Here is a 14,813-nt window from a genome sequence, read left to right on the forward strand (position 1 = left end):
TGGTGCAGCGGAAATGAATTCAACTAGTATCCACGAGGATGTGGGTTCAATCCCTGGCCTTGTTCAGTGGGTTAAGGATCGGGCATTGCCATGAGCTGTGGTGTAGGGTGAAGACTCAGCTTGGATCCTGTGTTACCGTGGCTGTGGCGCAGGCTGGCATCTGTAGCTCTGATTCAACAGCTGAGCCTGGGAACTTCCATATGCTGCAGGTGCGGCCCTAAAAAGCAAAATAAAAGGGAAGTCAGTTGTTCCTCTTAAAGAGAAAGACAGAGCCTAGCTGCAAGCTGAGAAAGACAGCTAGAGCTTTGAAATGGAGTAAGGCCAACGAGGGGAAAACTGGAGGAGTCCAGGTGTTTTGATAGGAGCAAGTGGGCAATGGAGAGATGGAAGGGTGTCTCGCCTTCCCAGTTGTTATGGGGAAATGGCTTCATCAATTAGGAATCACAGCTTTTAAAAACAAGAAGGAAAGCACCAAATTGAGCAATAGATTTTAAAATGTCTCACGCTATTTTCAGATCAATGGCCATTTTATTTTCTTTATAAAGGATGGTGTTCCAGAGATAAAACACGACTTTCTGTTGCCATGGCATGAGTGAGACCAAAGTGCTGTATAAGTCTGGAGTTTCTAGTCTCCTTGCTTTCCTAGAATGGGCGCAGGATTTGCTTGGCATGTAGTAAATATTGAAAGGAATTTGTAGAACTTGGTTAAATTATGAGAGTCCACCAGCTAATGATTTCAGGTTTTGAGTGGTCAAAGTAGCATATGAACTTGGAATTTTCCAACAAACACAGAAAGTGGTGACAATCACAGATGCCGAGAAAACAAGCAAATGTCAAAATATAAATAATTGGTGCTGCTATTCTCTGGAAAACAATCCACAGGTGAATGGATTCCTCTGTTTCTCCAGCAGGGGGACCTTTAGGATTTCCTTAATGCAGTAGTTCTGAATTATAAAGCCTGAAGAAAAAAAAAAAAAAACCCAAAAAATCCACCACATTTGTTTACAGGGGGAAGAACTTCACATTTTTTTTCTCAGACCTCCTTCTCTGTGTGGCTCTGGTGAGGAGCTCGCAGGGTGGGGGTGGGCTGCAGGGAAGAGGGGGTGTTGGGAAGAGCCAGGAGGAGGAGTTAGGAGACCTTGGTACAGGAGTTCCCTGGTGGCCTAATGGTTAAGGCTCTGGCATTGTCACTGTTTTGGCACGGGTTCAGCCTCTGGCCTGGGAACTTCCGCATGGCACAGATGTGGCCAAGAAAAAAAAAAAGGAGAACTTGGTGTGTTCCCAGCCTTCCACCAACCCCCCCCAACAGTGACCTTGGTCAGCCACTCCAGCTCCTGGACCTGCTTCTTTGTTTGCAACAGGAAAATATCGTACTTCCATTGCCAAAGCCCCCTGACTCTGACAGCGTATGGCTGTCCCCTCTGTGCCTTGGGGTCTATGTAGGGTCTATATAAGGCCATGCTCCTTTGATATTTTATATGACTTAATTCTAGCCCCATTTCATCACGGCAAGTCTCTATCCTCTCCCTTCTTCCCTGGAACTGCTCCTGGTGCTCTGCTTTGTCTCGTGGATGTGTCTTCACATGTCTGCATCCAGCTGTCCCCTGAAGGAGTCAGGCGTTTGGCCTTAGATGTGCTTTTGTTTTTTGGGGATTTTTTCTGTTTGTTTTGTTTTGCTTTTTAGGGCCACACCTGCGGCACATGGAAATTCCCAGGCTAGGGGTCGAATTGGAGCTATAGCTGCCGGCGGACAGCCATAGCAAAGTGGGATCCAGGATTCGTCTTCGACCTACACCATAGCTCATGGCAATGCCGGATCCCCAACCCCACAGAGCAAGGCCAGGGATTGAACCAGCATCCTCACGGATACTAATTGGATTCATTTCCACTGCACCACAATCAGAACTCCCCAGAGGCGCTTTTGAACCTGTCAAGGAGTCAAGGTAGCTCTCTTGTAAGGCTTCTTGTGGGATGCAGTTTGCCTACCCCTCCCAGGACCTCCAGCTCTCCTCCCCATGACGGACAAGAAGGATGGTTGCCAACCCCCTCTTGTCCACTTCCCTGAAAGGGATCCCGCCAGTGGCTTTTCTCAGGGAGACTCACTGTCTCCTCTGCTAGAAATAGAAGTGGTTGGAAACTTTGATCAGAAACCTGCTTTGAGAACATCCCTTTTTACCTCCTGGGTGCAAGTCTTTTTTTTTTTTTTTTTTTTTTTTCATGGCCGTACTGCTGCACATGGAAGTTCCCATGCTAGCGGTTGAATCAGAGCTGCAGCCGCTGGCCTACGCCACAGCCACGGTAACACCAGATCTGAGCCACATCTTCAACCTACACCACAGCTCATGGTAATGCCGGATCCTTAACCCACTGGGCAAGGTCAGGGATCACACCCACATTACCATGGATGCTAGTTGGTTTCTTAACCCACTGAGCCACAATGGGAATTATGCAACATGTATATAATGGTTCATTCAGTCCTATTTCCTTAAGAAAGGTACAGACAGCCACATTCAGAGGCCACTGTGGGCAGGGGTGGAGGGTGGGTACAGGAGATGACATTTTGTGTCACTTTGTCTCCTGTAGGAAGTGGGCAGTGGGGGCCCCCTTGTGCCCTGTGTCCAGCCCCTAGACTCTCTGGGGTTTCCATGCATGCCTCCTTCCCACGGCTGAACTCTGGTCCTTTCATGGCTCTTCCCACACCTGGAGCAGGCAACCAAAAAGGGTGATAGAGCACTAGAAATCAGGCCTGTTCCAGCAGGGTGGGGGCAGTGGCTGGGGGTTGACTGGCAGGTCCTCTGGCTGCTGGGCCTCGATCTGCCCCTGCCCCTGAATCTCAAACTCAGAAGCTGGATTCCTGGGGCCTGTTCTAAGAATCAACCAGGACATCATAAAAAGGTGGGGGGACACAGTACAGGAAGGAAAGGCTGTGTCATGGCCTCGGCTTTTTGGGGCCACCTCCTCCCTCCTTTTGCTTTTCTTTGGAGGCTGCCTTCTTTCTTTCTTGGCCTCCTCCCCCTTTCTTGCACCTTCTGTTCTCTGTGTGGTCAAGTAAGGGCAGCAGAACCCAGAGCAGACTTGCAGGAATTCTGTGCCTTTTACCAAAAGACTAAAGTGTGGCCACCAACCTCTGGTGGGGAGGAAGAGGAAAACCAAGTGTCTTAGTTGGCTGGGGCAGCTCCGCCAAGTTTCACAGGCTGATGGCTTTAGTAACAGGTGTGGATGTTTTCACAGCTCTGGAGGCTGGGGGACCGAGGTTGAGGTGTCAGCAGCATTGGTTTCTCCTGGGACCTCTCTCCTTGGCGTGTAGACGGCCGCCTTCTCACTGTGTCCTCACAGGGTCTTCCCTCGGTGTGTCTGTGTCCTAATTTCTCCTTATAAGGACACTGGTCATGTGCCGTTAGGACCCACTCTAATAACCTCATTTTACCTTAATCTCCTCTTGAAAGGCCCTATCTCCACATACAGTCACATTCTGAGGTCCTGGGGGCCAGGGCTGCAACATTTGAATTTTGAGGAGATACAGTTTAGCTCACAACAGCATGCGAAGCTGTTATTTCCCAGTGGTGGCGTCAGGCAGAGAGAGAGGCAGATGTGACACCTCTTTGAGAATCACTCATATAGGGGCTGCCAGAAGCCCACAGGGACGCCTGCTGAGCTTCCTGGAAGCCAGCGCAGTTTCAGAACGAGCTTGGAGCAGCAGCCTCCCTGTCTTCCAGTGGTTCTTTAAGACTTGGGGCCCTGGGTCAGGTCCTCCACAGCTGCCCACACTTCCCCTCCCTGCCCACACTGCCTGGTGCGACGGGACAGGCAGACAGTACAGTGCTCTGCCCCCAGCCCTGTGCTGCCCCAGGGGGCACCCTTCCAGGTGAAGCTCGAGGGGCAGTGGTAGTTCCCCGGGTGGGCCCGAGGGGAGGGGAATCTCTCGGAGGGAGGCAGAGTCCCTTGGCACTCTGAATGTACACCGGCAAGGGGTCCTGTCTCAGGCTTCAGATGTCCCTGGGTGGAGTAGGGGGCAGGAAGAAGAGCCGTCAAGGGCCCCCTGTTTGACAAAGTGGTTTAGGAAAGAAATACACTCTGGTTCTGCAGAGCTGAGCCACGCCTTGCTGGATTAAGTCCCAAAGAATTTCCATCCCCTCCCAGTACCTGTCCCTGCTGGTCTGGAAATGTCCCTAGTGGACTTATCTCCTGCAGGGGAGTGTGGGTGACAGCCAGCCACAGCCCTCCAACATCTGAGGTTTCTCTTCCTGAATCAGTTTCCCTCGGAGACCGCCTTGCTGTCTCCACTGCTGTTTGCTTTGAGCCTCTGAACAGGGAACTTGAAAATAACCTCATCTGAAACCTCCAGTGTGTCTGGGTGGTTCCCATCAGATAGGCTTATACACGGTTGTACTTGGCCTCCATATCCTGGCAGGGCCACCTTCGGCCACACTGCTGTCCTTCTCCAGCCCTTCTTCCCCAGCCATCACGACCGCAGACTTCGGGCTTCGACAGGGAGAATTAGGAAGGGGGAGAAGCTCTGCTCTCCTGAGATGCCCAAGGGAAGGCTGTCAACACTGCTCAGAAGCCCCTTTCTATATAAGACGGATAAGATCTGAGGGAGGCTCTGGCAGCTGAGGTTTTGACTGACGTCACCAGCCCATGAGGCACAACTTAGTGGGGGCCAGAGGGCAGCTAAGGTAGCATCAGGCTGTGTTTCTGAAGGAAGAAGCCGCACCATCCCCTAACGTCACATCTCCTGTCCCCTACTCTGATCAACACCTTCTCTTCAGCCTTTCTCCTGCCACTCCAGCGAGTCTCAGATGGCACTGAGACCTCCACCTGTGGACCCTACCACTCTCGCACTACTGACGCTTCCTATGTCCCCATGTCCCCTCTTCCCTCCTTACTCAGTTTGGATTCCTTTGTTCAATACTATGATGGCTCGGAGTTCCTGCTGTGGCTCGGTGGGTTAAGAACCTGACTAATATCCATGAGGAAGAGGTTCAATCCCTGGCCTTGCTCAGCAGGTTAAGGATCTGGCGTTGCCATGAGCTGTGGTGTAGGTTGAAGACTCGACTTGGATCCTGTGTTGCTGTGGCTGTGGCGTAGGTCGGCAGCTGCAGCTCTGATTCGCCCCCTAGCCTGGGAACCTCCATATGCTGCAGGTGTGGCCATTAAATTGAAAAAATAAGATAAAATAAAAATAACACTACAACTGCTCCTTTGTAAAACACTTTACCTTTTGCTTCCTTGCCCTCGTCCTCATCCTCCCTGGTCCCTGGCTCCCTCCGCTCCCACTACCTGCCTGCTCTGGGTCCTGCATTGTGGCATGCAATGGCATGCAACCGTCTCTGGAGAAAAACTCCACTCCACCACAGTCACTGGATTTGCATCCCACTAGATGACCACAAGCCTCAAACGGGCAGCCAACACTGCCAGATAATTTGACTACCCTTCCTAATGAATTAACATGCCCTTTCGCTGAGCTAATTATGTCAAAACTTCTTTCTCCTCAAACCTCTGACATTCCACCCTCTCCAAGTCACACTCCTAATTCACAGAGAAAACAGGGAGAATCCAAAATGAGATGCTCCTCTTCTTCCCACCAGAGGTTCCCTGACCCGGGCGTCACCCCAGCATCCCCCTCCCGCAACACGGGAAAGAGCGTCTTTGCCTCTCCCCCAGCCCAGCCTCCCCACTGACACCCCTACTCCCCCGTCCCCCTTGAGAACTTCACTGCTGCAATTACTTTCTTCTCTCTCGTGCCACCAATTGCTCCCTCCCCAACAGATAATTCCTATGGGCACACCTTAGATGCCAGCACTTTTATGACACATTTCTATCATGATACATTGTTGATATACAAAGCCACTCTATTCTAAACTGTTATGAGGAAGCCCAAAGTTATTTCCCTGACTCGATGTCTTTGTCCAGTTCCTTTTTCTCTGCTCCTTTTACAGCAAACTGACTTGAAAGAGTCAATTCCTCCACTTTGCGTTTTCTTCTCACCCCACACTTATTGGACTTCTGTCCCTCCCCTGGACTGAAAGGGCTCTTCCTGCTGTAATAAATGACAGGTGATCTCCGTCTCGCTTGAAACCTCTTTGTAATGTCTGCCTCTTCCCCAATTTCTCAGCAGCATTTGATACTGACAATCCTCTCCTTGCAATGTTTTCTTCTTTAAGGCTCCCTGATAACCCTTCATCTGGTTTTCCTTGTACTTTACTAGCTGTTCTTTCTAAGTCTCCTCTGACTCTTCTTCCTTCTCTACCAGACCTCCAGGTATTGGGGTCCCTGGGATGCTGTACTTAGTCACCTCTTCTTGTGTTTACACTTTCTTCCTAGAAGAATTTATCCAGAGACGGTGCTTTTACTATCATCCAGACACAAAAATCCCAGACTTCCAAATTTATGCCTCTAACATTGGCTTTTCCCTGAAGTCCAGGTCCTTATAACCAATCACCTACTCGCTCCCGCCTTGGAGGTCAAATAGACACTGACATATAACACGGCTGAGATGGCTGTTGATGCTGCCCATCTCCCCGACTCGTGGTCCCCTGAAACTGTCTGCAGCTCAGTAAATGACACCTCCCCATCCAGCTGCTGGCCAAAGGGCCATCCTTAAGTCTCCAGTTCCTCCACCCTCCACATCCAAACTACCAGGAGGCTCTGTTGGTTTACCTCCAAATAGCCAGGTACATGTTCCGAAGTAAATTCCAAATCAGACGATTTGCCACCCTGTCAACAGCTGCTATGTGCATGCATCCAAGTCACTTTCACATCCACTGATTCCTCCTGCAGATGCCACACCTGCCCCACTCCCTCTTTACTTTCTACATAGATCTTGGTAACACAAATCAGATCAGACATCACTATCCGGCATGAAGACCTCAAAGCAATTCCGCAATAACCCCAGTATAACCCAGACTCCTCACTCTGACCTACAAGGCTGACCCCACTCCAGCCACACTGCCTACCACCCTCCCTCCTGCCTCGGAATTAGGGTCCTGCTTTTCTCTCTGGAACACTTTTTTTTCCTGTATCTTTGCAGGGCTGCAGTGTCTGTTAAAATAGCACCCTCGAGGAGAAGGCTTTCCTGCCACGTGGTAAAAGCAGCCCCCTCCCTCACAATGACACGGTGGTCACATTTAATTTTCTCTGTGGCACTTAAAGATATTTAACTTATTTGGAGGCCAAATTAGAGTCGTTTCCCTTTGGGCTGAAAAAGGGTTCGTGTGATCCCATCTGCAGGGCTGGAAAGGCCCAATGGCTTCTGGAGCACCCTTTGAACCACAAGGCCAAGGGTGATGGCAAATCTCCAAGTGCCCGTCCCCCCCTCTGCGCCCCCACCCCACCCCCGGGCTCAAACACCCTACTCCATGTGGCCAATTCATACTGGGTGCCCTTTGCAGGAACTGGATCCCAGTTACTCATTTGCTTAGTGTGGGCAGATGATAGTCTTGAGGGACAGGCAGAGTGCTTCTCTTCAGCTGTTCTGTCCACAAAATGGAACTGCTAACACCTACTCTGACCTGCAGACATGGGGCTCTCCTGGGAACGACAGATAGAAGCTGTTCAAGGCATGCCTTTCCCAAGTCTGCTTTGTTCCTTTGAAGGTTTCTCCAAGTGTCTGTGAACCACATGTGTTGGTCTCCTGGGGCATTTGTGAAAAATGTCAGAGCTTCACACCAAACCCCCTGGGATGGGGGTTGGGGGAGCCCAGGAATTTCCTGGGAACTTGCATGTGCAGCTCACACCCCAGATGACCCTCATGCAGATTCATTTTGAAGACGGGGCTGCCTAAGAGGCTGAAAAAGTTCACCACGAGTTCTCCGTAGGGCACAGTAACGCCAAGGACTTGGATGATGGAGCTGTGATTTGAAATACATGTCCTGTGGGTCTGCTGTCCAGCAGTGCTCTGAGTTTGACCCAAATATTCTGAATCCGATCAGAGTCACCTTTGGAAGCAGCTACTGTAGGAGAGAGTGGATTTGCTTTGGCTCTGGCCTTGCTCAGATTCACACATGATGGCTGCATCTCTACATTTCGCATCTTGAGCTTGCAGAGCGAGGGAAAGTTCCTGACTGATGGCAAGACCACCAGGCCTTCCCCCCTTGGAGGAAGGTCCCATGAGGTGAGGAAAGTGATTAGGTGGGGCTCTTCTTCTACCTCTTCCCTCCATCCTCCTCCCTCCTCCCTGCCTCCTCCCCCCTCACTCTTCCTCTCTCTTTCCTTTTCTCTCTCTCTCTCTCTTTCTTTCTATTCAGTGCTTGGTGCTGTGTGTGCTGTAACAGGAACAAGATCAAAGGAAGCACATTTCTCCTCGTAATAAATGTCTTCTTTTGAAACAATTTTTATTTCACTTTTTCTACAGCAATATAGAAACAAATAATCATAAAAAATAAAATTATAAACTGTCCATCAATTATATAATAGCACTTGGTATTGCTACAGGGAGGACGCGGGGGCTGGGTCAGGCCATCCCAAGCCTGCCCGGGCTCCCAGGAGCCCACAAAGGCCTCAGACTTCACCCCACTTGGCAGCTTCAACAGAGACTTGTGTTTTACACCCAGAGCTCCTTAGGGGATGCACAGAGACGGGTAGATAACAAGTAAAACTGCAACAGTGTCCCATATGTGTGGTAAGCCAGAAGGTTGCCCTTGGGGAGCTGGTGATGCCGCTTAGAGCTGTGACTGTCCCAGATGTGTCTTGACCCACACGAGTCAGGGACTTTACAAAGCTGAACTGACCTGGTTCGTTCACCGTGTTAGTTCGCAGCTGAACTGAACTGTGTCCACCATGGAAATAAGGATGTGAAAAGACACTGGACAATGAGTAAGAAAACACATCTGTCTTTTCCCCCCACTTCTCTTCTTGACCCCCTCTTGCCTTATCCCCCAAATAAAATTCTCCTGGGATGAACTAAGCAAAATGACGAAGACAGTGACACCCCTCCAAAAAGTGTATGCCTTGATCTCAGAGAACAAAGAAAGGAATCACTGGACTCACTGAGCAACGGCATTGCCCGGTTGACTCCGATTCAGTTGCGTTGATAGAATTCAACCAAGTCACTCAGCTTTGGTTGGACCCAGCTTTTTCAGTTACTGTAATGACTGATTTTTAGAAAGAAAAATAATTAGTGTGGCCTTTTTTCAGAATATGGAACAGGCTTGCCTGTGCGGGTTCGAGTGAGTCTCTGCAGAGTGAGTGTGCGTGTGTGCAGGGCAGCCAATACCCGAGGATCCAGGACTCTTCTGGAAGAAGCCTGGCAGGCAGGCCCCTGTAAGACCTGGGAGGGCTTGTCCAAAATCCCTGAGGAGACACAGTGCTGGGCAGAGAAGTCTGCCTCCTTCCCCCAGGAGGAGGAACAGGCCTGAGGGGTCTGGGCTTCCACTGAGGCCTCCTCTGTGGATGAGTCCTCTGGGCCTCAGACTTCTGCCACTGCTCAGAGTCGGGGCAAAAACAGATCTCGGGAATGTGGTTATACCGTCTTTGAAATCACAAGGAAACACCAACTTCTTTTCTAACTAGGAACCAATCATTTACAAACTCCCACTCCTGGCCCACAAGAGAAAGGCAAGCTTTCTCCAGCGTGGGTCATGGTGTGTGTGTGTGTGTGCATATGCGTGTGTGTGCCCATGGGCCCCAGTGAAATGATACAGGAAGACAACGCAGGAAAGACAAAGCAACAGGACACCTCACTTTGATGGTGAATCCTGGCAGCAGTAGGAAGTGTAACTTGGGAGATGACAGGGCTGAGTGAGGTGGAGAGTAGATGGGTTAGCGGTTTGTGAGCAAAGCGTCAGTACCATCTTTGGAGTTCAAGTTCATTGACATGTGATCGGTGTAGGCATTATTGATGATGATTTAATATAGCAATATTCTATAGCCGCTAAAGAGCTGTGGAACCTGAGGGAGGCCATGTTCCTTCCCTGGCCTCACTCTTTTGTGAACCAGAGGGCTGGACTAGATGGATCAAAGGTCAACCCCCTGGCAGGTGGTGTGCCACCGGCTTAACTTCCTCACCCGTCGAGGCCTCAGCCCTCACCTTGCTGATCCTCACCCTTGTCTTGTGGGAGAAGCTTGTAAAACCAAACCCTGAACCTCTGCACTGGACCTACCCACTGGCTCTGCCATTTGGACAAAAATCAAACAGTTATTAACAAGTTAGCAACAGATTAGTAACAGTCTGATTCAATTAAAATTAGTTGTTTAAGTCAGGCACAGAATCTCAGAGGCGGCTCAGGGCAAGCCTCTGGGGAGGGCACGGAGGTGGCAGAGGTGACATCAGAATCCATAGGCGGCCTCTGCTGGCTTCCGTGAGATTCCGTTATAGGAAAACCCACTCCTGGGCACTCCCCGGGGTTGTGGGGTGGTGGCAGAGGGCTCTTTGGAGGTTGGGATTGGTGTAAGTGGCCAGGGCGGGCAGCAGGGTGTAGCCATGCCTGCCCCATGCTGGCTACACTGGTGTGCTGGGCACAAACTGGAAACAACTTACCTACCCCACACCCGCAGGGCCAAGGTCGATGACCTCACCAGGACCCTGGCTGTGGCTGTGGCCTGGCTCCCCCACCCCAGCAACAGTGTTAGTCCTTTCCTGATGGGCCCCTGTCGAGGTGACTGAGTCACCACTTAGGGTCAATGCAAGCCAGTACTCAGAGGCCAGCACCAGAGAGATGGCAAGACTGACATATCTGATCACCTCCCCACTGGGGTTCGGTGCCCTCGGGGAAGCCTTCTGCAAGAATCACAGCGTTGGGGGCCCCCTTTGGGTTCCCAGGTCATAGCACCAGTGATTCCAGAAAACAGGGATGTGGGTGAGGGGAGGATGGGACGTGTCTGCTGGGGACAAGGTCTCAGTGAACATCGGATGGAGTGGCCCTTCTGCAGGACTCTTTGGGTATTAAGCCAGGGCCAGGCATAGGGACGCTGGCAGCAGACGTGCCCCGAGAGCACCTGCCACAGGTCCCGGGGAAGCCCTGCCTCCGGGAGACACACTCGGGTAGTTGGACCTCAGCTCCCTTCCCGCATCTCCCACCCGCCCCCTCGTTCTGGCTTCACCGCCCCTTCTAGGGCTTCTCAGCACAAAGAAAACCTTCGCGAGTTGATGTTCATCTTGGTGACCCCAATAAGCTTGAGTGGTGCTGAGAGACTGAAGGAGGAGGCGAGCGGGGCGTCGCAGAAGAGGTCGGACAACTCGTCCCGCTCTTCCAGCTCATAGGTGGCATCGTTGAGCATCCGCCGGTGGAGGTCGCAGGTCTGCTCGATCTTCAGCTTGTGGATGTCACTGCGCAAGCGCATCAGCTGCCGCGCCAGCTGCTGGTCCTGCAGACGCATCTCCGTCTGGTAAGGAAGAGAGGGAGGCGTCAGCACCGAGATGGGTGGCAGGCTCTACAGTCCCTGATCAGCCACAACTGTTACTAGGGACCTGATGAATGGCTTGCATCGTCTTTTGGGGTCCACCCAGAGACAGTAGCACATTCCCAGGTCAGGGAGGTGAAAAGACAGAGAGAGGAGGTGATAGATGAGGATGTGCTTGCCAAACAATCCTCTGTGCTAAGTTCAATATTGAGTCTGAATCTTTCTGGAAGACATACATGTCAGCCCTGGCTTAAAAGTATTTCCAGCTCAGTCTCATTGTGTGTATATATATATGGGGGGGGATATAAAGAAATGCATGGTAATGATAAATACCACGTTCAGTAGCATGGTTACCTGTGGGTGGGAAGGAGGGACTGCTATCGGGAAGATAAAAAGGGGCTTCAACCATATCAGAGATGTTTTATAGCTTATGTTGGGTGGTAGGTATGCTGTCATATTATTCTTTAAACATTAGAACTGCTGCAATATTTCTTAATAAAGTTTCAAAAGAGCCAAACATAAATGCATGCTAATATTTGTTGAATGCTTTGCTATGGACTAGGCACTGTTCTAAGTCTTCTGGGCAGTGTTAGTTAGGCCAGGCTGCCATACAGAATACCATAAATTGGGAGGCTTAAAAATAGACATTTATTTCTCACAGTTCTGAAGGCTGGGAAGTCCAAGATCAAGGTGCGGGCTGATTTGATTCCTAGTGAGGACCCTCTTCCTAGTTTACAGATGACCACTTTCTCATGTGATGGGGAGAGAGAGCTCTGGTCTCTTTTCTTTTTCTTAAGAAGGGCACAAATCCCGTCATGGCCTCAAAATCTAATCATCTCCCAGAGTTGCCTGTGGCCAGTGGGTTAAGAATCCAGTGTTATCACTGCAGCGGCTTAGCTTGGGTGGCTGCTGTGGCTCATCTTTGATCCCTGGCCTGGGAACTTCCACATGCTTCGAGCCCAGCCAAAAACAAACAAACAAACAAAACAACAACAACAAAAAAAGATACAACCATTGACCAGAAGGATGACTGTGTGTAAAAGTGATTCTTTCCTCACTAAATGGAAATTTGGGGATATCTACAAATGCCTTTAAAATAAAAATTTTTAAATCTGATAATTTCCCAAAGACCCCACCTCCAAATAGTGTCACATTGGGGGTTAGGGCTTCAATATATGAATGGGGGCACACAGGTTATAACGGTATGCGAGTTAATCTTCACTATGCCTTTTGAAGCAACATCACCATCGTCATCCACAGTTTCTAGACGAAGAGGCCAAAGCTTAACAAAGTCAGTTCCTGCCTCAAATCACAAAGCTCATAACTGCCAGAGCCAGGACGAGGATCCTAGACAGTCAGATTCTAGAACCCAAATCTCTGATCCCTAAGTTCTGACTCTTCAGGTCGAGATGGAGTGTGGGGGCACAGAATTGGTTCTGTGCTTAGTGACCACGTAGAAGCGTCATGATATTTTAATACCTCAGGGTTTTTTGTTTTGTTTTGTTTTTTTCTATTGAGAAAGAGGTGTGATAATAACTCCTTACCTGGTCTAATTACAGTGTCTAAAATTCACCTGTGTGTTAACTTTGTTAGCACCACACAGCCAGCCCCAAGGTATCAGCATGGCAGTTTGGTTGGGTCTGGATGTGTTTCAGTGAGTTGCTGAGTATAACAGCTGTGCTGTGGCAGAGACGGGGACCACAGCTTCTGGGGTCTCCCTAAGTTCCCAGTGCAGTGTTTTTCATCACTGACACTTTGTCACTGAAATGGGTCACCAGCTGCTCCCACTTGGCTCAAGATCCAGTTCCTCCTCACCATTTACTCTGCCTCTGCTTGCAAGTGGTTAACGTTTTAGTATTTTTGTGTCTTCATGCTTGGCTGTGTTGTTTACCTGATGCTTGAGGCCAGATTGATTTAGGAAGACAAACCATGAGATCCCAGAGGGACCTTCCCCTGGCTATGCAAATGAATTCCAGCATTCTCACTTTTCTCCTATTCAGGCTTGGAATCAAGTGCATGGCAGGGCAGAAAAAGCTGCCACTTCACCAGTAAGTGTTTCATCGTTCTATTTTCTCTCTTTCATTTTTCAGTGTACTTCTACAGATCTTTTATCATGATTTTATAGATGAGAAAAAAATCAAGATAGAAAGTTTTGCTTAGGAATCAGCAAGGTATTTAATGGCAAAATTGGGATTAATGTTTATAGTGATTAGTTCATTAATGTATTTCTCAATCCTTAGGCATCACAACCCAGATGTATTGCTGATCAGCAACTGTATTGATGAAGAAAGGTGCCAAATCAGCGGTGGTGGGCTTGCCGTAGGGTAGTTGATCACTTGTTCATTTATTTGGATCTTCCAGCCATGCTTAGAACTGGGCTAAGTGCTGCCTAAGCCCTTCTGAAGGAGATGGGGGTCCAATTTGTTGGAAAGACAGTCCCAGCTCACACCATTTAATACGGTCTTCTGGGAATCTGGCTTGAACCACTTCTCTTTAGGGTGTCCTGTAATTTGAAGATAGGTCTCTTTGAAAGCCAAGAACCCTATGGGTCATATTTGAACTGAGGAATTGACCTCAGGAATTGGGTCTTCAGTCTGAAAAGATCTCAAAGTTGGAGGATTTCAGTTTTGAGCAGGTTTCTGGAAGTACCTGTGAGATGCAGTCAGTAGGGATGGCTGGGGTGGGGGTAGGGACTATTCTACGGCCAAAAATGGGTCAAAGGTCAAAGAAAAATTTATCTTTGAAAACCCATCAGAGTCAGCTAAAGGAGGGGTGATAATAAGGCACCTGTCCAGTATCCTTGGACTGGGCAAAGCCCACCCCACCCACCCCCTGAGCTTGGAGGCATTCACCACTACATAAGAGGAAGGACACAGTTTTCAGTAGAGAAGGTCTCTCCACTTGTTGGAACCCGGGCACGGGAAGAAGCTGGGTATCCACTGTTTTCTCGTGGTCCTCCTTTCTGAGGGCATCTCATAGCATGAGCAGCCCACCCTAAGATCACTTGGAAGACATACTTTGTTATGACTACTGAATGTAAATCAGTGATTTCACGTGATGCTCCAAGAAACAGTGTTTGTTCCAGGGCCGCAAGGAAAAGTGGCAGCATTGGCCCCATTCCCACCCACTTTGCAGGCCACACAGGAATCTTTCAGGGGGGACTCCACACCTTAAACCCTAAACTGAGTCCCTGAGTAGAGGTAACCCCACTGTAATCAAGCCAAATCCTTATAGAAACACGAGTTTTCTCAACACCCAAAGAAACCCGAGAAAATGTGCAGAGCTAAGAGGTTTCCTTTGCCAGGATTTTTTTTCAAGTGTGTTAAAATACACAGAACACAAAAATATACTATCTTGAAGTGTACGGTTCCGTGGCATTAACTACGTTTACAATGCTGTGCAGCTGTCACCCCCAACCATCTTCAGAACTCTTTTCACCTTGCAAAACTGAAACTCTGTCTCCATTAAATGAC

General features: G+C 49.5%; 1 protein-coding gene across 1 annotated transcript in view; it reads right to left on the bottom strand.

Annotated features, from left to right (window-relative positions):
- The window catches only part of FAM167A (family with sequence similarity 167 member A), a 40,253-nt gene continuing 33,752 nt past the window's right edge, over positions 8,313 to 14,813 (bottom strand). The window contains exon 4 of the mRNA XM_021072831.1: positions 8,313 to 11,322. Within this exon, the coding sequence (XP_020928490.1) occupies positions 11,059 to 11,322 (264 nt within the window). The 3' untranslated portion in view covers positions 8,313 to 11,058. The remainder of the gene's footprint in view (positions 11,323 to 14,813) is intronic.

The sequence above is a fragment of the Sus scrofa genome, chromosome 14, assembly GCF_000003025.6.
Source record: "Sus scrofa isolate TJ Tabasco breed Duroc chromosome 14, Sscrofa11.1, whole genome shotgun sequence".
NCBI classification, from domain to species: Eukaryota; Metazoa; Chordata; class Mammalia; order Artiodactyla; family Suidae; genus Sus; species Sus scrofa.